Genomic DNA, 22428 nt, shown 5'->3' with positions numbered 1-22428 from the left:
CTGCCGGCTGTTTCCTGTCTTACAAATGTCTGGCCGCTCATAGGAGGAGAGCCTGAGTCACTGCCCCGGAAAACTCTCCTTGGGGACAGGACCAGAGTCCTGTTACACCCTGTGAGAAAACATGATGTCAGAGCCTTGCTCTCAAGTTCCTGGCCTCATGTGGGGGCGGGGGATGGGGGGATCGATCCAGAGTCACTTGGCCCGCTGGGCTCCCTGTCTCCCATTCTGCTCTCTCTGGCTGCCTCTGCCCATGGGCTGCCACCTTCCTCTAGTTCAGAGTTCAAGCCCTTGATCCCAGAATGGCCTCTGCCTCCCTCCTGCTGCCCCTCCTTCTGCCTCTCTCTTCCCTCTGCTCTAACCACACAGACCTCCCGGCCAAACTCTGGCCTGCCCCAGGACCTTTGCACAGGTTGCTCTGTCTTCTTGGCATTTTCATTTTCCAAGCTCAGTTTAGATGCTACCTCCTACAGGGAGTCCACCATGACTGCACTGTTTGACAAAGCCGTGACCTCATCGCCCACAGGAGTATCAAATGTTAACTGATAGCTCCCCACCTTGTGGCAGGACCTTTGCATAAACATGGCCTTTTTTTTTTTTTTTTTTTTTTTGGCATACGACCTTTTAGAGAAGGAATTTTCCCACTTCATGCCCAGAATTAAGACCATGTTTTTATTTCTGATTTCTGGTTTTTAGGATTCTTTTATTTGACGATATGGGTTCCTGGAATTGAACTCAGCAACTGACTCATATCCTTACACATAATTTAAAAAAAAAATCCTTTTTTAAGACAGAATTTCTTTATGTAGCCCTGGCTGTTTTGGAATTCACTCTGTAGACCAGGCTGACCTTGAACTCTGCAGTGCTGGGATTAAAGGCTTGTGCCACCACAACCTGTCTGAAAAAAAAAATCTTAATTGTATGTATATGTGTGTATGTGAGTACAGGGCCCATGGAGTCCAGAGGGCTGGAGTGACAGGCGACTGTGAGCATCCTGAAGTGGGTGCCGGGCCTCCCCAGCCTGTCAGCCCCGCACCCTGAAGGAGGGAGGCAGAAGCAGGGATCCTGTCTCTCACTGACCAGCAGAATGTGGAAGGAGCGCACAGGAGAGCCCGCAAGATTGTCCTTTGGTTCACACACTGTCCTGTCCTCTCCTGTGCATGTAGTACGAGTTTATGTGAGCAACTCAAGGGAGCTCACAAGTCCAGAGACCGCCGGTCCTGGTGGGAGAGTCCAGGCAGCACACATGGACCTTTGCTCTGTCTGCTTTCTTTAGGCCTGTAGTCCAGGATCCCAGCTGGGGGACGGCGCCCCCCACATTAAGAGGCATTTTCCCACATCAATTAACGCCCACAAGAGAGTCTCCCACAAACAATCCCACAGCCCTGTATGCCAGGTGATTCTAGAGTTTGCTGATTGACCATTAACACTGGTTGTCACCTTACAAGAATCAAAAAAGGTGAAGGACCCTGACTGGGCCTCAGTTGGTAGAACGCTGGCCTAGTGTCCCAAAGGTGCTGGAGCATGGCATAAGCCAGTTGCGATGGCCCAGGCTTCTCATGTTGACAGGAATGTCAGGAGCCCATGGCCATCCTTAACTACATAGAGCCTTAGGCCAGCCTGGGCTACATGAGTCCTGTCTCAAAACAAACAAGCAAGTAAACAAAAAGAAACAGAAAGAAAAGGAAAAGAAAGGAAAGAAGCAGAAGGGAAAGCAGGGAAGCACAGTGATGTTTCTAGGAGCCCAGGCCCTTCCTGGTGCCTCCTGACAGCAGCCACAACAGCCCCTCCTGGAAGCCTGGTCCGGCCGTTTCCACCGCCCCCATGCTGGTTCCAAACCTTGAGAGCCCAATTCATCCCACAGGCCTCTGCTTAGTCCACACTAAGACTCGGGTCACCCGGCCCAATCCTTCTCTGTCTAGACTCCAAACGCTAGGCCTTGGTGTGGCCCAGCTCCCACTCAAGGTGTCTTCCTGGGCTTTTTGTTTGTTTTGATTTTCAAGACAGGGTTTCTCTGTGTAGCCCTGGCTGTCTGGAACTTGCTCTGTAGTCCAGGCTGGACTCAGACTCAAAGATCCACTGCCTCTGCCTTCCAACTGCTGGGATTAAAGGCCTGTTTCCTACTCCGACTTTGACTTTTCTTTTTTTTAATTAAAAAAATTGTACTTTTACTGGTTTTGCCTGAACTGCCTGTGCACCTGGTGCATGCCTGGAGCCTTAGAGGCCAGTAGAGGGCGTCAGATTCCCTGGGACTGGAGTCACAGTGTGGGTGCTGGAAACTAAACCCAGGTCTGCTGGAAGAGCAGCCAGTGCTCTTAGCCTCTCCAGCCCCGTCCCCTTTGAAACTCACGAAGCCCAGGCTAGCCTCAGACTTACTGCAGAGCCCTGGGTGATTCTGAACTACTGACCGATCCTTCTGCCTCTGCGTCTCCAGTACTGTCAACCCCAGGACAAGTGTGTACCACCATATCGTGTGGTACAGAGGAAGGGAGCCAGGGCCTCGGGCATGCTGCCGGAGTGCTCTACCCACGGAACCACAGCCGCAGCAGGGAGGCCAATTCAAACACGCATCTAATAAAGTCATTTGTGTGTGCGGGCACTAGCATGCCTTGGAACATTTATGCGGGTCAGATGTTCTCTTCTTCCACCCTGTGGGCTCCGTGGATCAAAGTCATGCCTGTCAACGAGCTCCTTTCCCTACTGCCCTCTCCCCGGTCCTTCAGGGTTGTTATGTAAAATATTGTATGTATTGCATATGTCGGGTTGGGATCTAATGTCTATAGACACCGGTGGTGAGCACTTGCCTGGCATCATGAAAATCTGGATTCCCCAGGATCGAAAAAAAAAACAAACCCAAAACCTATTGCAAGTGTTCTCTTCCCCTCCCTTTCCGGAAGCTGCGCGCGCAGAGACCTCTTGAGGCCACCAGGTGTCGCCGGCGCGCCTCTCACGCCAGGGACATTTCGCGCTCTCGGTGGGCGGCGCGGAGGAGGCGCGATGCGTCACTGGACCCGGGGGCTGGGAATCCGGGGGAACCGTGCTGCGCTGCCGGGGCCAGGCTACCCAGGCTGGCGGAGGAGGGGACGCAGTGTGAGTCACCAGGAGCCCCCGTGGACCGTGGGAGAGCCCCACGCGGGGTCTGCCCGCGCGCCCGCCTCGTGTCCTTGCTGTCTGGCTCTGCCCCCAGCAGCCACGAACGACCTCGGAAGCATCAGTTTCCCTTTTGTGTAATGCAGATAATTAGTCCGTTTGCTAGCCAAATGTTGGACGAAATGAATGGTACGCGTGGTGGAAAGGGTCTGCGGCTCATGTTGCGCACTGCAAAAATGCTATGGACAAAAGAGTGGCTGCAATCCAGGCACCTTGTCCCGGGGGCAGCTGACTTTCGCTTTGCGTCTGTTCCACCGCAAGGGTCAGGTGTGGGGAAGCTGTCCGAGGCTAGACCGTCAGGCAGGGGGCGGGGCCGCAGCGTAGAGAGCTTGCAGCTCTCTTCACCTGCGCCTCCCACGCGCACCCCACCCTGAAACTCTCTGGGTGCCGTGAGGGGGAAAGGGTTCCTGATCTCCCCCCAGCAATCCCTTAGTGCTCTGCAGCACTGGCCTTCGGGGAGACCCTTAAGCCATCTACCAAGATCGCCGGGTAGCCGTAGCTTTCTGTGCGACCTCCCACCCCCCGGGAGCGGGCAGTGCGTTCTCGAGGCACCGTCGCGGTGGGTGCCTTGGTAGCTCTCACTTTGCGGTGAGGATCCCAGGGTCCTTAAAGTTACTAAGCGCTTACTGACTTAGAACACTTTACAACCCTACAAGGCCGGGATTGCATTCACGCGAGAAGTTCGATTACTCAAGGTCTGGGGTCTCCGAAGATGGGCAGGATCTCCCCACCCACAAAAAGTCGCCATCCAGGGAAGAATAGGGCTGCAGACGCAGGTCCGGGGCGCCTGCACAGCCATTCCCTGGGCTGAGCCTGGGAAAGGCTGGGGACTCTCCCGGGGACTGGGAGGGGATTCCAGACAGCCCTCCCCGAAAGTCCAGGCCAGCCTCTCGCGCTGGAAACCCCGCGCGCGGCCTGCGTAGCGCGGCTGCCGGGAAATCAGGAGAGAAACTTCTGTTTTTTTGGGTCTGCGTGTGTGGGTTTTTTTTTTTTTCTTTCTCGTTTTTCTGGCACTCGCGGCTTCCCGGGTTCGCGCTCCTCCCTGCCCAAGTCCCCACGTGGGGCAGCCGGTGCTTGAGCTCCGCCCTTGCCACACCACCAGCCAATAGCAGTGCAGGGCCCTCGTCTCTTTGTGTATTCACCAATGGGAGAGCGGCACAGGCCCCTCGAGGCCACGCCTACTCGGAGAGTCTATATATGTGGCTTCTGGCGGCCGCGCTTTTACTCCGCGACAGCCTTGGACCTGCGCTCATCATCGGTACTCTTGGCTCTTGGATTAATATTCGTGGGGATTTTTGCAATCTTCTTTTTTTTTTCTTCTTTTGCCTTTTTCTTGGGAAGGGAAGTCCCACTGCCTTTGGAAGACCTTGGACGTTTCTGTTCACACGGGAAGGTATTTTTCCTCTTGAGTCGGATCTGGACGCATATTTTGCCCTTGGGGATCTTCCGTGAGGGTCCGCTGTGGAGTGTGACTGCATCATGACGCTGGAAGAGCTGGTGGCGAGCGACAACGCGGCTCAGAAGTGAGTACAGGGCCCGAGGTCTCACCACCCGCCGCCTGAGGTCGGCCGGCTGTCACCGGCTAATCGCCTCCTCTCCCTTGACCTCTTAGGATGCAGGCGGTGTCCGCCGCGGTGGAGCAGCTGCTGGTGGCCGCACAGCGTCAGGATCGCCTCACCGTGGGGGTGTACGAGGCGGCCAAACTGATGAATGTGTGAGTCAGCACCCCCTTTGTTCGGGCGTGGGTGGGGGCGCCCCTCTGATGCACGAGCTCTCCCAACACTCCTGTAGGGCACGGGTCTAAGGGACTTTCTCAGTGCTCTCGGTCTTGGGGAGTGGAGGGTGACATTTCTCTGAGATTTTGGGGGGGGGGAGAGACTCCCTGCAGAACCCTGACATTGCAAGTTTGAGGTTTTGTGGCTTTTGTTTTGACAAGGCAACCCCATTAACTTTGAACCCTGCGCCCCCTCCCCCACTGCCATCAGCATTTGCATAGTCGTCCTCCCCGGCAACCGTGCAGCTGGTGGGGGGGGGGGCGACGACACGGGACTTATTCTTGCACACTCCTGGTGCACCGTGGGTCTTGTCACTTCTCACCCGCCTGCAGTCCCCGAGCTGGTGCCCGGTGCCATCCCCTCCGTGTCTAGCCTCCTCCTGAAACCCCCTCTTTCCTGCAGGGACCCTGATAGCGTGGTCTTGTGCCTCCTGGCCATAGATGAAGAGGAGGAGGATGACATCGCCTTGCAGATCCACTTCACCCTGATCCAGTCGTTCTGCTGTGACAATGACATTGACATCGTCAGGGTATCCGGCATGCAGAGGCTGGCACAGCTCCTCGGAGAACCGGCAGAGACACTGGGCACCACTGAGGCCCGAGACCTGCACTGTCTCCTGGTCACGGTAAGCCGAGTCTCTCTCTCTCTCATTGCCCGCCCCCGCCTGCCCCGGGCACCTAGGTACCGTGTTTGTCAACATAACTGGGCTGGCTAGTCGGTCACCAGCTCACTGCCCAGCCATGCTCGGCATGTCCCGTGGGCTGCCTCGTCACCCTGGCAGCTATTTTGAGCCAACCTGTTTGTTCCCCAAAGGGGCCCCAGGGCACTGGAGGGAGGCTCCCTACCAAACTCCTAGAGCTCCCACTAAACCCTTCCTTTTTGTCCCCCTCACAGAACTGTCACACAGATACCTGGAAAAGCCAAGGCTTGGTGGAGGTGGCCAGTTATTGTGAAGAGAGCAGGGGAAATAACCAATGGGTCCCCTATATTTCTTTAGAAGAACGCTGAGGCCCTCTCCAAACATCTAAAGCAACTGTTGAGTTGCTGTCCCCTAAAAATAGTTAAATAAAATACATATTTGACCCCCCCTCATCCCCAAGAACAATCCCTCAAAAGCCTCCCTACCCGTGAGACCTTCCGGGAGGGGCGGAGTCACTGATACTGAGATGAGAGGGGAGTGTGCGCCCGCCCGCCCAGGGGCAGTGGAACCCGGAGCAGCACCACAGGTGGTCGCCGAGACAGGAAGGAGGGGACTCCGGGCCGGAAGAGAAGGGACCTTGGAGTCCAGGCCTGGGAATCCTGCAGCCAGCCTCTGCGTGCAGCCTCAGCCAGGAGAGAGGAGGGTCTGGATTCGACGCCATAGGGTCGGTGAGGTGTCCCCGACCCTGCAGGACAGAGAACTGTGCACAACGGAGAGCGGCGACCGTCGCCGCGGGAGCCCGGACGAGCCCGGGACTCTGCTACTCTGATACAAATCTATTTTGTTATTGTGTTGAGCAAGACAACAGGTCGCTTGCTTGTTTATTCTTTAAAAGTTTCTACTACAGAGACATTCAAATAAACTGGTTAAATAAACTGGTTAAGCCTCCGGGTTCTTGTGTTTCCCTCCTTCGCCCACCGGTCCCTCCAGATGCCCCCTATGTCGCCCCACGGCCACCCAGCCTCTTCAGGAGCTCTGAGCTCGGCAGCTCCAGACACTTCTGCTCTGCTGCAGGCGCCACCACCCAAGTCCTGCTGCATCACAGCAATTAAGAGGCGGGTTTATTACGAAACCTGGCGGCCCAGCCCGCCTGTTACCCGCTGTGCTGGAGCCACAGCTGGAGCCGAGGCCCTGGGTCCCGACTCACCGGGAAGAGATTGCAATACCCTTCACAGCCGACGGCCACAGCCCAGAGACCAGGGAGGTTGCGAGGGCACCTGAGGCCACACAACGAGGGTCCTTGTGGGGGCGGGAGGGGGGAATCCCCGATCCCCCCTGCGACACACCAAAGCTCTCCTTCCTGGGATGGGCCCTGTGGATGCACAAAAGGAAGAGAATATTTTTTCCATTTCCCCCGCCCCCCACGAACTAAAATCAACAGTAGGAAAACACCCTGGAAGCCTTGGCCGCTCTGCATCTTGCTCCAAACCGAAACCTTACGACCGCTCCCAGAGTTCTTTTACCCTGTCGGCCTCAGTTTACCCGCTCCCAGCGGCCGCGACCTTTCCACCGAGCACCTAGTGGGTGGAGGAAATCCCCAGGGGCGCCCTGGGGGTCACGCGCAGGAGGGGGGAGCACCAGGAGGGGAGTCCCCCGCGGTGGGGGAGGGGAAGGGTACCTGAGAGCAGAGTGTCAGGGATGAGCGGTCACGAGCTGGGGTGTTGCCCTGGCGCGAGGGGCCCAGGGTTGTCACGGGTTTGGGGAGGTGTAGTGAAGTGGGGAGGATGAGGAGTTAGGCTATAGATTCAACAGTCTTTGAGTGACATCCCGGGGAGGAAGGTCACCATGGCGGGGGCACCCAGAAGCATTTGGGTGGACAAGTAAACAGATTGGAGCCGGAAGGGGTAGGAGGGAGATGGGGCCCTGAGATGGCACCTGAGTGACAGAGAGCCAGGGGGGGTCACAGGGTGAGGCTTCCCTAGCATGGGAATATTGCGGGGGTGGGGTGGGGACACGGGACACAGGACCACGAGGACACAGTCTTGCCTGCAGGCAGTGGCCCTGCTCTTTGGACCTGTAACCTACTGTCTCTTCCCTGACCTGGTGGTTTCTTGGGTTCCCTACCCAGGTGTCCACAAGACTGACAGGCCCTGGACCAGCAGGAGTGAGTTGAGGGAGAAGTTACTGCGGTCTCAAGCCAGGGCCTGGCACTTTCTGCCCTGCCTTGTTTCCCCCTCTTCTGTTTCAAGGTTCTGAAGTCTTCCTGGTGCGGAATCATTTTGAATACCTGGCCCCCTGACCCTGCCATACCAGCCCAGGGTCTTCATTCCACACTCAAAACTGCCCCAGCCTCATTGGCTCACAGAAAAAGAGACCAAAGCTCGGAGTGGAGAAGCCACAACCTGGCTTGGAGTCTGGAATTATGGGTGGATGAGAGGAAAACTTTAGGCAGCTGAGGGGAGACTGAGCCATCCTCAGTCAACAGAGAGAAGCTGTCCCAGGTCACCGAGCTTCGGTCCTGCGCTGGGCTGCTGGTCTCCTTAGGGATACCATCGTGTGCCAGGAAACGTGGGTGTGTTCCTTGGACGTTAAGCAGGAAAAACTTGGCAATGCAGGCTGCAGGCAGATGGGCGTGGCGCACACGCACACGCACGCTTGCACACGCAGTCCCCGGACTCAGTTATAGGAACACAAACCCCTGCACCTGGGCACTTCCTGTTCCTCTTGGCCAAGTTGCTCCATCTCTCTGAGCTGGCTCTCCTTGGTGACGTGCAGCCTGGTAAAGGGCTGTAGAAACAGGTGTACGTTCACCCTGACTGACATCCCTTGAAACTCAGCCTTGGTGGACAGACCCCTGGTGACACCTCTATAGCACACGAAGTTCTAGCTCTTTCCCTGAACCCCGCTTTCCAGGCACAGGTGATGATGGCTCTGGGCGCCCATATTGCTGTACTGAAGGAGCAGGCTGGGGCAGGTGCAGGGTGGATCCAATACACAGCGATGTTGGGTGAAAGAATACAACACAACTGCTTTTATATTTGATTTTGTTCTCGCAGGGTGAAGGGTCCGAGGTGGGATTGGTGCTAGGGGTGGGAGGGAGAGGAATTCAGCGTCTGAAAATGATCTGCTCCCTGGGCTCCACCCTGACCCTCACTGGGGGCGCCTAGGCAGTAAGGGTGGAGGGAGGGGTCCATTCACTGGCCACGCCTCCAGACCATCAGTGGAACCTTCTAGGTAGGGCCCCACCACGACCACGCCCCCAGCCCAACTTGACTATTCAGTTTTAATTAGCCGACTGCTCAGGACATCCCCAGGAGACGGACATCATGATTAGTGTCCCTATTTCACAGCGAAGCCATTCAAGGAGGTGGAACCATTTGTCCAAGGTCCTGTGACTGGTCACCTCCACAGGACAGGGTTCCCTAAGCTCAGTGGTGTCACAAGACTTGGCAAGGACACAAGCTGCGGGCTAACGTGAACCCCGAGGGACAAAACAGTCTGTCCCCAGGCTGGCACACAGAACGTCACCGACCGACGCGTCAAACTCTTCTTTGATGTGACTTGATTCTTTGCGCCACCTGCATTTGTTTTATGTAACTCTGACTGTATGCCAGGCCCTTTCCTGCCCTTCTGGGGAATGCGCAGTTAGCAAAGAGGCAAGAAGCATCAGGGTTCAATAGGCCTTTTTCAGCTCAAAAGGGCTGAGGGGGCGTGGCTAGAAAGGGGGCGGGCCTCAGCTTAGGGCTTCCTTACGGGAGTCTCAGGACCAATTAAACCTGTCTAGAATCTGATCCTCAAGTCCACCACTCTTGTTCCTGGTGCTCTGGTTGTGAGCTGCCATGTGGGTGCTCGGAACTGATTTTAACCGTGGAGCCGTCTCTCCAGACCCTCATTTTGTATTTGAGACAGGGTTTCTCTGTGTAGCTCTGGCAGGCCTGGAACCTGCTGTGTAGATCAGACTGGCCTCGAACTCACAGAGATCCCCAATGCTGGCACGGCACACTTGTTCCATCATAAGCTAGCTTTTTTATTTTTTCTTAAGAATATATTCTATTGGGGCTGGAGAGATGGCTCAGAGGTTAAGAGCATTGCCTGCTCTTCCAAAGGTCCTGAGTTCAATTCCCAGCAACCACGTGGTGGCTCACAACCATCTGTAATGGGGTCTGGTGCCCTCTTTGGCCTGCAGGCATACACACAGAATATTGTATACATAATAAATAATAAAAAAAGAATATATTCTATTTATTTTTTGCATGTGGAGGTCAGAAGAAAACTTGGGGGAGTTGGTTCCCTGTGGATCCTGGGATTGAACTCAGGTGTTCAAGCTTGGCTACAAGCCCCTTTACCCTCTAAACCCCGTCTCCCACGCTGACTGTCAGTTTTTAATGACTGTCTCACTGTCTCACTCTAAAGTCAGACAGGCCTGAAAGTTCCTGCAGATCCTGAGATCCCAGAGCTGTGTCACTGCGCCCCAGACAGTCCCGACCTTTCTTTCTTCCCGCCCCTCAGCTCTGGAAACCTCATCCTGGGCCCCACCCGGTCCACAGAGGGGGTCAGTTCTCTCCCAGCGCCCCACCACTGGAGGGGCCTCATTGTTCATCCGGTCCCTAGGAGTTACCCAGCCCTGGAGCAGGAAGCAGAAGAGCTCAGAGAGATAGATTTGGGCCAACTGGGGTTCCCCAAACTGGGAGACACCCTCCAGCCCAAAGCCGAATCAATCTCCCCAGAGACCCTGACAACCCACGATCCCTTCCAAAGACCCAAAGCGATCTCTCCCCAAAACTCATGGCCTACAATCTGGAAACTGCTCCTCCACTAGGGACCGAAAGGGCTTGGTCTCCCCCACCGATCCACTTCTGCAGAACGCACAGGGGGGTTTCCTCTCTCCGCTGTCGCTATTCTTTTCCTACACTGTTCCCACCCCACCCCCTCTCCGACTCTGCTGTTCCCAGGACCCTGGGAGTGGGTGGAGACAGCAGCTTCCGGGGGCAGACACCAAGACCCTTGGAGCTCTTGTGGAGTGCGCGCTCAGGCCCGAACACGCACGCACGCACGCACGCACATAAGAGGCCAAATTTGAGATCACCCGCCGTAGAGTGCGTGGGAGTGACGTTTATGAATTCGTGTACACAGCAGGCGCGCCATTCTCTCCTGGCTCCAAGGCGGCGTGGAAGGGCAGAGCTCAGCACCCCCCCTACAAGAGAAGGTGGAGGCCAGTTGACTCTTGCCTCACACTGATGGGTTACTGGAGCCAGGAGAGCCCAGCCAGCTGTGACTCAGTTTCCCCACCCATAAAAGGGAAAGTGCAAAGGCCCTCCCACGTGTTAAGGTGAACTCCGTGTGTTCCAGAGAGCTCAGCAAAAAAGCGAGCTGCTTCCAGAACGCTCATTACGGCTTGTAGCCACCCCACCCTCTCACCAGACCCAGACCCTAGACGTCCCTCCCTCCCTGTCTCCCTCCCCAGCAGGCAGGAGTCCCGGGTTCCCTGGTCCTTAAATTGGATAATTGGAGACAGAGGCGGTTGCTGGAGTCACAGTGCTAGTGGGCGACTGTGCAGGCGCTTAACTCCCCAACCTGAGGTCACCCCGACCCTCTCCAGAGCCCGTCTCGGGTGCGCCCTAGGTGCACACCGCCGACCTCCTCCAGAGCGCGCCGGTGCCAGCCTCGCTCTGGTGCCCGCCAGGCCGGGTGTCTGCGGCCCGCGGGGGTGGGGGGTCCGTCCCGGCGGCGGGAGGGCGGGGCGTCCGCACAGACCCTCCCTTTGTGAGCGGCGCCTTCCCTGGGCCGCCTGGCGCTCAGGCCGGGCAGGGAGCCAGGACAGGGAACAGCCTTGGGCCGCGTGCCGCAGCCCCAGCGGCTTGGCTTGCCCCGGGGCCGTCCTGGAGAGCCTACTGTGTGGAGTCTCTGAGTTTGTGCAGAGCCTGTGTGCAGCCTCTGAGTGTAATGCACTGCACAACCTACTGTGTGCAGGCCCCTAGGCAGCCAAAGTGCAATCCCACTGCTCCTGCATAATCTATTGTGTGCCGCTCCTGAGTGCATTCAGAATGCAAAAATCTACTTTGTGCAACCGCCGAACAAATGCAGGGCCTACTGAGTGCAGCCGCTTAATGCTTGCCAAGCCTTCTGTGTTCAGCTCCTGGTTCCTGAAAAAACATGCCCCTGAGCATGACAGAACCTACTGTGTGCAGTCCCTGAGCACATTCAGCATCTAGTATGTGCAGCCCCATTCCCTGTCTGTACACACTTGCCTGTTGTGTATGAGTTGAGTGCATGCAGAGCCCTCCATGTGCACGGGAAGCCTACTGTGTGCAGCCACCTATATATCACACTCGGCTCCTACTGTGTGCATGCAAACACCAGTAGAGAGCAGACACACAGTTAGAGGCTCTGTTTCTGGGCATGACAGAACCAGAAAGCCACCTGCAGAGCCCCCTACACCGCCAAAAACCCCTGCCTGGGCCAGCACTCTGTGTGAAACTCCCAGTGTGCACCACGTGCAATGACCAGGACACGAGTTAGAGATGTCCCTACGTTTAAAGGTCCAGTCTGGTTGGGGTATAGCACAGGAAGCGTGCATGGGCTTTGCACAGGCTGGCCGCCCTTGAGCTTAGGATACTGAAAAATAAAGCAACGGTAGTGTCTTTACTTCCGGATTCTGTCGTTAGGGAGCTCTGCCTTGCTTGAATCTGATTCTAACTTTGAGGGGTGCACCTTACTCTTGGAGATGAGGCTGGAAACGAGGGGCCACTTCCCCTATGGGTCTGGGAGGTGGATTCAGGCACGCTGGGCTGTGGGGTGGGGGTTGGGCCTCCAGGCTTCTTCCAGGAAGCCCCAGAGGCAGGTGCAAGGGCAAACAGTCTCCGTGGGCAAGGTGCCAGTCCTTGGCTTCCCTGAAACTGGGCACAGCAGCTGGGAGAGGTTTCCGGGGCCTGCCCAGCCTCACCTGGCCCGGGGCACTCTCGGAGATGGGTGGGGCTGGCAGGCTGGCATCCAAGAGGCACCATGCTCAGCCTGAGCAGGTCCGCACAAGAAACACAGAGGCTGGACCTGAGTGTGTACACTCCAGGGTCCACAGGGTGGGAAAGCTACGCGCTGCATCCTGATGCCGATGCTCGAGCGCGTACCCCACCCCTAGCTGTACACTAACCCAGCTGTGGTCCCGGACAGAGACACTGTATACTTGGGAGAAACTAGTAGATCCCCCAGTTCTGGATGACTTATTAGCACTCGGTAAATATTTGTTAAATGCACCAGTACAAGAATGCACAGACATTTCGGTTTGTAAATGTGCAGTAATTATGTACCGGCACTTGTACATCACAAACAAGAAAAAAAGAAATCTCTGGAACGAACAGTCTTAGCACGTAAGCACCTTCCTACACTTTAATTCTCTCCCTGGCAGAAACTTGAGCCAGGGACACGCAAGGCTCCACCTTCTCCAATGCTTCATCCCTCACCTTCCTGGGTCACACTGCCCCTGGTCTTCTCTCCAAGGCCACTGGGGCACCCAGATCTGGGTTTGGAGGGACATCTAGGGTGTGTGGTCAGTCCTGTACCCCTACAAATATTTTCACGATTTGAGCTTTCCTTTGCTTGCAGAACATTCCAGAAAAGAACAACCAGCATGGGCGGGGATGGTGGTGGCAGAGTCGGCTAGGGGTCAATCATTGTCTTGGGAAGCTGACATCCAGCCACCCGCCGAAGCCTCCTCTCATTTCACAGTGGGAAAAATGAGGCCCCACGAGGGGAGGCTCCCCCTCTCCCACTGGCAGTGAGACCCTAGGGGAGGGGGGGCTGAGATCCAGAGTGGAGTTGAGAGGATGCAGCTGGAGCATCCATTCACATACCCAGAAGTATATCTTTTCTTCCTTTCTCCTTAAAAATGGTTTTAATTTCATTTATTTTGGGCGGGATGCACAGGTGCCGCTGCATACTTGTGGGTGATAGAGGACTAACTTGTGGGAGCCGGTTCTGGCTTTCTTCTTCTCTCAGTAAGAACACGCTGAGCTCCTTCCATCTGCCTGCCGAGGACGTGCACACCACACAGTGGGTAAGGAGCCCAGGTCAGGCAGCGATGCCCCACCTTCTAGGATCCACACAGAAACGAAAGGTCCCCCCTCCAAGTGACCATACCAAGGTCATTCCAGCCCCACCCACGCTCTCCTCTCCCCCACAGACTCTGAAGGGCCAGGAAGACCCAGACAGGCTGCAGACATACTGGGATGTGTTCATCTTTCCAGCCAGTCGGTCTCACCCTGACCGTAATTAGATCCCAGACTGGTGGGGAGACAGTGAACAGCTTGCCTGTCATAGTGGTGGCCTCACGCCCACAGGCCTGGAGCACCTGCAGGGTGTGTGCACGCACATATCCAGTCCGGGGAGGGGATACTTTGGGGGACCTCCTCTCCATTCTTGCCCCCCTTGAAGGTCTTGAAGAATCAGACTAGATCTTGGAAAGGTCTCACATAGACCAAGCTGGCCTCAAACTCGCTGTACCGTTTAGGATGACCTTGAACTCCTAACCCTCCTGCCCAGTACCCGTGTGCTGGGATGACGATGACAGGCAGGCACCGGGCTCAGTTTATGTGGTGGTACTGACTGAGGGCGGTACTCAGAGCTTAGTATCGACTGAGCCTTGGCTCGGGTCTCGGGTCCCTCACTCTCCGCACAGCCTGCGGGTGCACAGACTCTAATTCCACAGTGCATTCTACGCGGGATCACTGCCCGTGGGAGTTTCGGGGATTCCACAAACTCACGGGTGCTTGCACTCACCCCGGGCATGCAGGCACCAGGGCACCCGCTTTGCAGCTGTTAGAGAAAGAGGCCACGCCCCGGCCAGTGGCCACGCCCGCCGCGCCAGGAGCCGGAAGATCTGCGCGGGCGTCACGGGTTTCCACCCGGGCGGGGATTCCCTGGGCGAGAACGCCAGTGGCGGTGGCGCCGGCTTGCGTGGGCCATGCTGGACCCGGGCTCGGATGACATCAGCCCTACGTTTGATTCTGCGCAAGCCGGGCTCATGGAAAAGAAATAAAAAGTGTCCCTGGGTTTGCCTCTGTGTTTTTGTATGTGCATTTGTGCATTCGAGTACTTAAGATGGATCTGGTTGTGGCCTTACGCTATGTGATCCTTATTTTACATATGGGAAAAATGAGGCTTGTCCTGCCTGCCTTGGCAGCTCATCTCTGTGGCAACAGAGTTGCAGACTGGGGTCTTGGCACCTGATCCAGGCTTATTTCCCTCTGGAAGTATCTTTATTCCAAAGCAGGTGGGACTGGGCCGGGCTCCGTGAGTACAGCGCCTTCCTGGCTGAAAAATTTCTGGGTTCCACCCTCAGCAAGCATAAACCTGCTGGCATAGTGATGCACGACTCTCACGCAAACAGCTCAGGAGGCTGAGACAGGAGAATTGCTGTGAGCTTGAAGCCACCTGGAGCTACATAGGGGACCCTGTCTCAAAAACACAAAACAAAAGGAAACAAAAAAACCTCGGCTGAGGTTGAAGTTCAGTGTACAGGGCCCCGGTTTCTGTCCCACATAACCCGGGGAATGACACGAGCTTGCGGCCCAGCACTTGGGAGAGTGAGGAGGGTTCGAAGTTCAAGGTCATCCCCGGCTACCCTGCCTCCAAAGGACCACGCTAATGCTCTGTGCAAACCAGCTCCTCCCTCCCGTCACCATCCTGCATTCTGCACAAGTTGGCTCCGAGAGGGGCTTTGGGGGACACGGCTCCACACACCACCACCGGTGTCAAACCTGTAACCCAGTGTTGACCGCTCTTGATTGCTGGCCTCTGCTGTGGCCTGAGGCGGTGCCCACATGGGAGCCAGAATGCCTGGCTGGCCTGGTCGGGTGGGGTGTGCCCGCTGGCTCCTGCTGACTCCAAGGCAGACAAGACTCTAAATATAGCCTGGGAGGAGGTGAGAGCTACTTTTAGACCGGGTGGCTTGGGCCCTCCCAGTTCCCAGGTCAGCAGGCGTGAGGCTAGCCGGGAGCTGGGGGAAGGGAGGAGGTTTGCTTCATTTTCTGAGGTGCCTAAACTGTGAAGGCTTGGGAAGGAGGGCTGTGAAGGACTGGAGGGAGGAGAGGGTGGGGGAGAGCCTTGGTGGAAGGTTCCCCTAGGCACCTCAATCCAGCCTGCCCTGGCCTTCTGCTGGGCCAAGCTGGTTCTTTCTATTTGGAGACACGTAGAACTTCCCATGGCTATTTTTAGCTTCTTTGGGGATTCCTCCACCCAGCCTGGCTAGCTGACTTCTCCTCCCCTCCTAGCCAGCTGACCCGAGGTTGGTCTCCTCCCCACTGCCCTGCTGCCAGCCTCAGGGAAGGGGCATCATGCTCTTCTCTGATGGGGGAGGGGCAGGCCCAGGATCCCAGTGAGCAAGGTCTTCCAGCCTCCAGGAATCTGTGACACCCCACACCTAAAATCCGCCTCCAGGACAGGGTGGGGCTCCCCTGGCTCTAACCTTTCACCTAATTCTGGGGTTGTTAAGAATGCCCAACATCTCCTTTGGCTGGGGATACCTTGTCCCTATAGGTGGGCTGCATGGTGAGGGTAAACTGAGGCATAGAAGAAGCTGGGGGATGGGGCAGGGGGGATATAATTTTATCTCCATCAATCCTGCTTCTAAATGCTGTACCTTGATAGTTTCTTCACCTCTCTGGGCCTCTTTTCGGGCTATGACCTGACTTTGTCGGTGAATCTCTTAGAACGGGATTCACACAGAGGACTGAGCCAGGGTCCTAGGAAGGACGCAGTAGAGTAAGTGCAGCTGAGTTCAGGTGCCTAAGTACCTAGAACTGAAGCTCCCAAGAGCACTTAGCCCCAGGATTCAGTGCCTGAGTACTTAAAGTGTCTGACTACCTGAGCCCTGTAAGGTTGGTAGGAGCCCCTGTCACAGAGCAGGAAGCTGAGGCCCTGGAATTGGCTCCTAGGGTCTCATGACCGGTGACACACAGGCCAGCACATGCTCCTGGATGGCCCTTGGTGGTGACCTACACCATATGACCGGGCTATCCTGGTCATTCTGTAGCCATGCGGTCTCGCTTAGCAGAGGCCTGTGGCCACCAGCTCACTCTGCCGTAAATGGTGGACCTGTCCTCAGTGTGCATACGCAGAACTGCTGTTTCGCTCTGTTTTGAGTCAGTCTTGCTATGTAGGCCCAGGGGAGCAGAGCAGGTGTGCACCCTGGAACTTGTGGCTAGCCTCCTGCTTCTACCTCCAGGGTGCTTGGATGACAAGGGCACCACCATAATCCCATGAAAATAACAGAATCTGGGGAGGGCAGCAATATGGCTGAGTCCATAAAGCCACTGCTTTGTGAGTTTGGACCCCAGCACCCACATAAAAAGCCGAGTGCAGCAGCACACACCTGTAATCCCAGGAGGCTCCTTGGCTAATCTGCCCTGCCTTCTGAGAATGTCCCTAGCCTGACTCCTGAGCAGCCCCAGGTCGTGGGTGTACCCAGACCCCTGAAGTTGCTCCTCAGATGCTCCCGGAAGCAGGATCGGGAGGGAGTTTGTGGTGCCAAGGCCCGGCTGCGATCCTGACCAGGGCAGGGGCTTCGGAGAAAGGAAACCGGCACTTGCGCAGCCCTGGCAGGGCCCCAGGCCGCGCATCTTCAGAGAAAACGACCGGAAGTGTAGAGGAAGCTGTACGCCAGATGCGGAAGTCAGCTCTGGTTCACCTCATCCAGGCTGGCCTCAAGCGCTCACTCTGAATCTGAGGATGACCTCAGATTCCTTGTCCTCCTGCCTCCCACCTCAGGACCACTGTGAGGACAGTGAGCCAGCAGGGTGGAGGGAGGTGAAAGATGATGGGGGCGGGGTCACCGTGTTAAACAGAGCTGGAGCCAGAAAGCAATGGCTTCATCTTGTATATGAAAGAGATGGGAAAATGGTCTGTAGGGAGGTTCAGAGAGGGAAGGAATTGGTACCTGGGGCTGCTGGACAAAGGAGAGGGGCCCCCGGCCAATTGCAAGCTCAGGATTTTGTGGCATTTATGGGGAAAAAAAAAAGAAAGAAAAAGGAATGACAGTGGCTAAAATGAACCGCACTGGTCACTGTAAGAGAGGACAGTTTTTATTCCGAGCACTCACTCAAGCTCGGGGGAATAAAGATCCAGTGTCTGTGACCACCTGGAATCCTCCAGTGAGGGGCTGGGGGCGTGGTCAGGGGTCTCACACATCTCATGCACAAGACCTTGGGCTCCAACCATCCCTTGAGGTACAAAAAAACAAACAAACAAATAAACAAACAACAACAACAACAACAAAAACCCAAACAAACCCTTAAAGGCTGCACCCCTTTTGGGCGTGAAGAAAGGCCCTGGTGGCTCAGTTGGGGAGGTAGTGAGGTAAGAGGAGGCGAATTCCAACCCTAGACACCTGTTGACAGGCCCGGCTCACACCTCACACACGCTGCTGGCCTGGTATAGTCTGACATGAACAGGGGAGAGTTTCTTTGCCACCTTGAAGTTGGAGTTCTTCCCAGAATGATAAATTCCGGCGAAAGTGAGTGGGTGCATTCTCAGGCCGTCAGCCAGGGCAGCGTTCCGTCACTCTTTCCACAGCACACCCGACTGGCTCCAAGGTGAGGGCCCCGTGTGTCCTGCAGAGAGCAGAACCTGCCCGAGGACACCCGGCCAGCCCCCTCCTGCCCATGTGACCCTGCCCTTCACCAGCAAGGGTTTTTTCTCATCTCTTTGGACCTTCGGTGTATTCATTCCCCTGCTGCCACTGTGATAAATGACCCCGAGAAATGGCAGCAGACAGAAAGGGTTTATTTGGTTCCGGGTTGCAGTCCATCACTGCAGGGTTCTGTTTGTTTGTTTGCTTTGTTTGTCTTTTTGTTTTTCCAGACAGGGTTTCTCTGTAGTTTTGGAGCCTGTCCTGGAACTCACTCTGTAGACCAAGCTGACCTCAAACTCACAGAGATCTGCCTGCCTCTGCCCCCCAGTGCTGGGATTAAAGGTGTGCGCCTCTACTTCCCGGCCCACAGCAGGGTTCTTAAGGCAACAGGAAGTTGAAGCAACCATCCAGTCAGAGAACAAGGCGTACCAGCCGGGTCTTCAGCTGAGTTTGCCCTTCCTTATAGAGCTCAGGGCCAACCTGCTGAGGGAATGCTGCTACTGGGAGTGGGCTGATCTCTCCAGATCTGTTAGTGTAGCGCCCACAGGTGGGCCAGGTCCAGGCCGTCCCTCAGCCGGCCTCGCTTCCCGCTGAGGTTAGATCCTTGTAGTTGTAGCTGACGCTGAAGGGTCACAGCTGCTGCTGCGCTGGGAAGGTCTTTGCCAGAGTCAGGGGACTTGGTGTTGCTGGTCCTAGGACGTCTGTTTCCTTAAAAGTACTTTTACTATATTTATTTATTTGTGAAAAAGTGTTTATTAGTGGCACATAACTTTAATCCCAGCACGTGGGGGGACAAAAGCAGGCAGCTCCCAGTTGGTTCCAGGCCACACCAGTCTATGTAGTGAGTTCAGAGTCTGCCAGCAAAGCAGAGTGAGAACTATCTCAAAAGGGTTTTTTTTTTCTTTTAATTACGTTTTTGTTTTGTTGAGACAGAGTCTTACTGTGTAGCCCTGGCTGTCCTGGAACTCACTATGTAGCCCAGACTGGCCCCAAACTCAGAGGTCCGCCTGCCTCTGCCTGCTGAGTGCTGAGGTTAAAGGCATGTGCCACCACCGCCAGGCTTGTTACATTATTTATTTGTTTATTTGTGTAGAGACCAAATCAAGATATTGGGGCTACTTATGGGAGCATTTGGGGACAAAGCAACCTGACAGCCCATAGGAGCATGGGTGATAACTCACCAAAGTCGTCTTGCTTGGGTCTAGGGGTGGCTTCCTCTCACCATCCTGAGCCCGGGTTACTCAGAGTTCTGTAAGTCTCAGGAGCCCACCCCTCCTCTCCCAGAGAGGAACTGGAGAACCGGAAAAACCGGCTCAGGAGCCGCCACTCCAGCCCTTCCGACCTTCCAAGAGACAACTTGAGGAGGAATGGATATTGTCAGATTTGGGGGAAAGCTTTAACTTATTCTGGGGGGTCTTATTCCAATCCAATTGTGGAGGCCATCATGTCCTCCCTGTGTAGATATTCAGAGGCGGGGGAGGGGCTGCTCCGTTTGCCACGGTGTGTTCTGTGTGGAGGCTGAGAGCGGCTGTGTTCCTCAGTCTCTCTCCACCTCTCCAGAGCTCACTGACCAGTGAGCCCCAGGATTCCTTCTCTCCTTCCCCTAGCACCCGCTGAGGTACATTGTGTATCACTATGTCTGGTCTTTAACTTGGGTGTCGGGGATTCAAGCTCAGGTCCGAATGCTTGCATGCAAGCCCTTACCCCCTGAGTGCTTGTGAGGTCTTCATCCATGGCATTGGACACCCTCTGTGCACCACTCTTGGTGTGCAGGGTGCACCAGAGGAACACTGCCGCCTTGAGGTTGGGACTCTGGTGACACAACTGTTCATGCATTGGCCATGACCCGGGGTGGGACTGCCTTGTGGGCCAGCTGCCAAGGAACTCGCTGGACCCTGCGAGATGTAGCTCTGCATGGACCGTCGTCCTTGCACTGCAGAGCCAGGAGGGTTGAGGCCAGCCTGAGCTACAGTAAGTCCCAGGATAGCCAGGGCTAGACAGAGAGGTTCTGTCTCAAAATAAAGATAGATAGATAGATAGATAGATAGATAGATAGATAGATAGATAGATAGATAGAGATAGATAAAATGCCTTCAGGAAAATAATTTTGAAGATTTTAAAGCATCATTGGTTTGCAAAGCTGTTCTGGATGGAATCTGTCTTTGGTCCATGTGTGTCCTGTCTTGGTGATACACACTTGACTCTCTCCCTCTCTCTTTGTCTTTAATGTGTGTGTGTGGCTTGTCTGTTCCTGCACCATGTGCCTTCCGTGCTCACAGAGCAGGGGCCTTGAATCCCCCTGGAGCTGGAGTTCCAATTGGCTTCTGGGTCCTCTATAAGAGCAACAAATACTCTTGACCTCTGAACCGTCTCTCTAGCCTCCTCCACTCCCTCACAGCCATCCTCCTGCCTCCACCTCCTGAGTGCCAGGGGGCTTGAGCCCCCACACCTGTCAGGTAGGCTTTTACTTATGTTCCCCCATTAACGTCCTAAATTGTGGTGACCTTGGGGTCCTGGATGATTTGGAATGCTCAGGTCGAACCAGGTTCTTTGATTTTACACAAGGCTGTTGAGCTCCCGGCTCTTCCGTTCAGACGTGGGCATCTTTGGGGCTATTGCCTGGTGACCACAGCCCTCACCCAAGGCTCACCTGCTTTCTGTAGACTCCCACAGTTTTCCTTTATGTCAAATTTGTTTCACTCAGCACAGAGTTTCCCTGAGTCACCCTGTACCAGCGCTATGTCCCTTTCCGTGGCTGAGTGGCACCCTATGGTATGAGCATGTGTTCTTTCTCTATTCACCCATGGCTGAATGCCTGAGATGCTTCCAGTTTTTGTCTCTTAGGACCAGAGCAGCTCAGAACATTCCTTTCCTTCTTTAAAAAAAAGAAATAAGATTAATCTTGCTTTTAGTTATGTGTAGTACATGTGTGTCTGCGTGTATGTACATGTGAGTGTAGTAAGTGTAGTATGCACAGAGGCCAGAAGGGGGCACCGGGTCCCCTGTGAGCTGTCATGTGGGTGCTGAGAACCAAACCCACATCTCCGGCCAGAATATCAAGGGCTGTTATCTTCCCAGCCATCCCTCCCGCCCTGATCATTTCTTCCCATATTCCTTCATTTGTTGAATTGTTTGTTCTTGACACAGGAGTCTAACTGTGAAGTCCAGGCTGGCCTGGAAGTTGCCAACACACTAATTCCTGAATTCTGAGGTCATGGGAAAATGCCTGACTTTCCTCCCAAGACTTTGTTCTTCCAGGAGCTGATGCCGTGTGTGACTTTGTTTCTCCTGGGTGACCAGAGCTGTGGACCAAGGAATCAGTGGGAGCTGAGGCGAGGCTGGATTTCTCCAGACGTGGGGGCTATAGCATCCCAGCATCACCCACAACCTCCCCATGTGCTGGTCTCCCACACCACGGCTCTAAAGTCACCTATCGGGCTGACGTGGGGGGAGGCTTTACCTCTCTGTTGACCCATCTCCATCTATTGCTCCGTTTTTCTATTATCCATATCTATCCATCCATCATCTGCTAAATACCTGCCTATGGTCTATCCAACATCTATCTTTTTATTATCTATCCATTCATCTAGACAGGGTTCCATTCTTCCTTTTTAAATTTTATTTGTTTGTTTGCTTGTTTATTGTTTTTTTTGAGACAAGACAGGGTTTCTCTGGATAGTCCTGGCTGTCTTGGAACTCACTCTGTAGACCAGGCTGGTCTTGAACTCACAGAGATCCACAGGTCTCTGCCTCCAGAGTTTTGGGATTAAAGGCGTGCACCACCACCGCCCGGCTTAATTTTATTTATTCATTTCATGTGGATGGGTGTTTTCTGTATATATGTCTGTCTACATACCGGGTGCATGCAGTGCCCAGGGCGGCCAGAAGAGGGCGTCAGATCCTCTGGGACTGGAGTTGCTGGTGGTTGTGAGCCACCGTATTGTGCTGGAAATTGAACCTGGGTCCTCTGCAAAAGCAGCTAATGTTCTAATCACTAAGCCATCTCTCCAGCACCAGGGTCCCATTCTGTAGCCCAGGCTAGTCTGGAACTCCAGATCCTTCTGCCTCAGCCTCCCAGGTGCTGCCTCTGTGTCTTTTTCCTTCATGTGGCTGTGGTCCCCCTCAGTCGTGGGAAAACCCAAACAAAGCCATTTAGAACCCTTAGAGTCTCTGAGAAGTTGTTTTGGAGAGAGTATGCATCCGTGGGTGTGTGGCCTGTGACTCACCAGCACGCTCGCTTGGCT

At 55.1% G+C, this 22428-nt stretch overlaps 1 protein-coding gene across 1 annotated transcript; it reads left to right on the top strand.

The window, feature by feature from the left end:
• Positions 1-4357: 4357 nt before the first annotated feature.
• Gadd45b (growth arrest and DNA damage inducible beta) lies at positions 4358-6497 on the top strand. The gene is made up of 4 exons (XM_048460725.3): positions 4358-4670; positions 4760-4861; positions 5325-5547; positions 5817-6497. Exons 1-4 carry the CDS (start codon positions 4627-4629, stop codon positions 5928-5930), a joined length of 483 nt encoding a protein of 160 aa, XP_048316682.1. The 5' UTR covers positions 4358-4626; the 3' UTR covers positions 5931-6497.
• The last annotated feature ends 15931 nt before the right edge of the window (positions 6498-22428 follow it).

The sequence above is a fragment of the Myodes glareolus genome, chromosome 8 (assembly GCF_982192425.1).
Source record: "Myodes glareolus chromosome 8, mMyoGla1.1, whole genome shotgun sequence".
Classification (NCBI taxonomy): Eukaryota; Metazoa; Chordata; class Mammalia; order Rodentia; family Cricetidae; genus Myodes; species Myodes glareolus.
The sequence above is the reverse complement of the archived record's forward strand: the minus strand, read 5'-3'. Positions and strand labels throughout refer to the sequence as shown.

What these genes read in the sequence shown, in the direction of transcription:
- Gadd45b (XM_048460725.3), top strand. Translation starts at nt 4,627, where the DNA reads ATGACGCTGGAAGAGCTGGTGGCGAGCGACAACGCGGCTCAGAA. An exon ending in AGCGACAACGCGGCTCAGAA is followed by an intron (nt 4,671 to 4,759) that starts GTGAGTACAGGG and finishes TTGACCTCTTAG; the next exon opens with GATGCAGGCGGTGTCCGCCG. An exon ending in TGCACTGTCTCCTGGTCACG is followed by an intron (nt 5,548 to 5,816) that starts GTAAGCCGAGTC and finishes TCCCCCTCACAG; the next exon opens with AACTGTCACACAGATACCTG.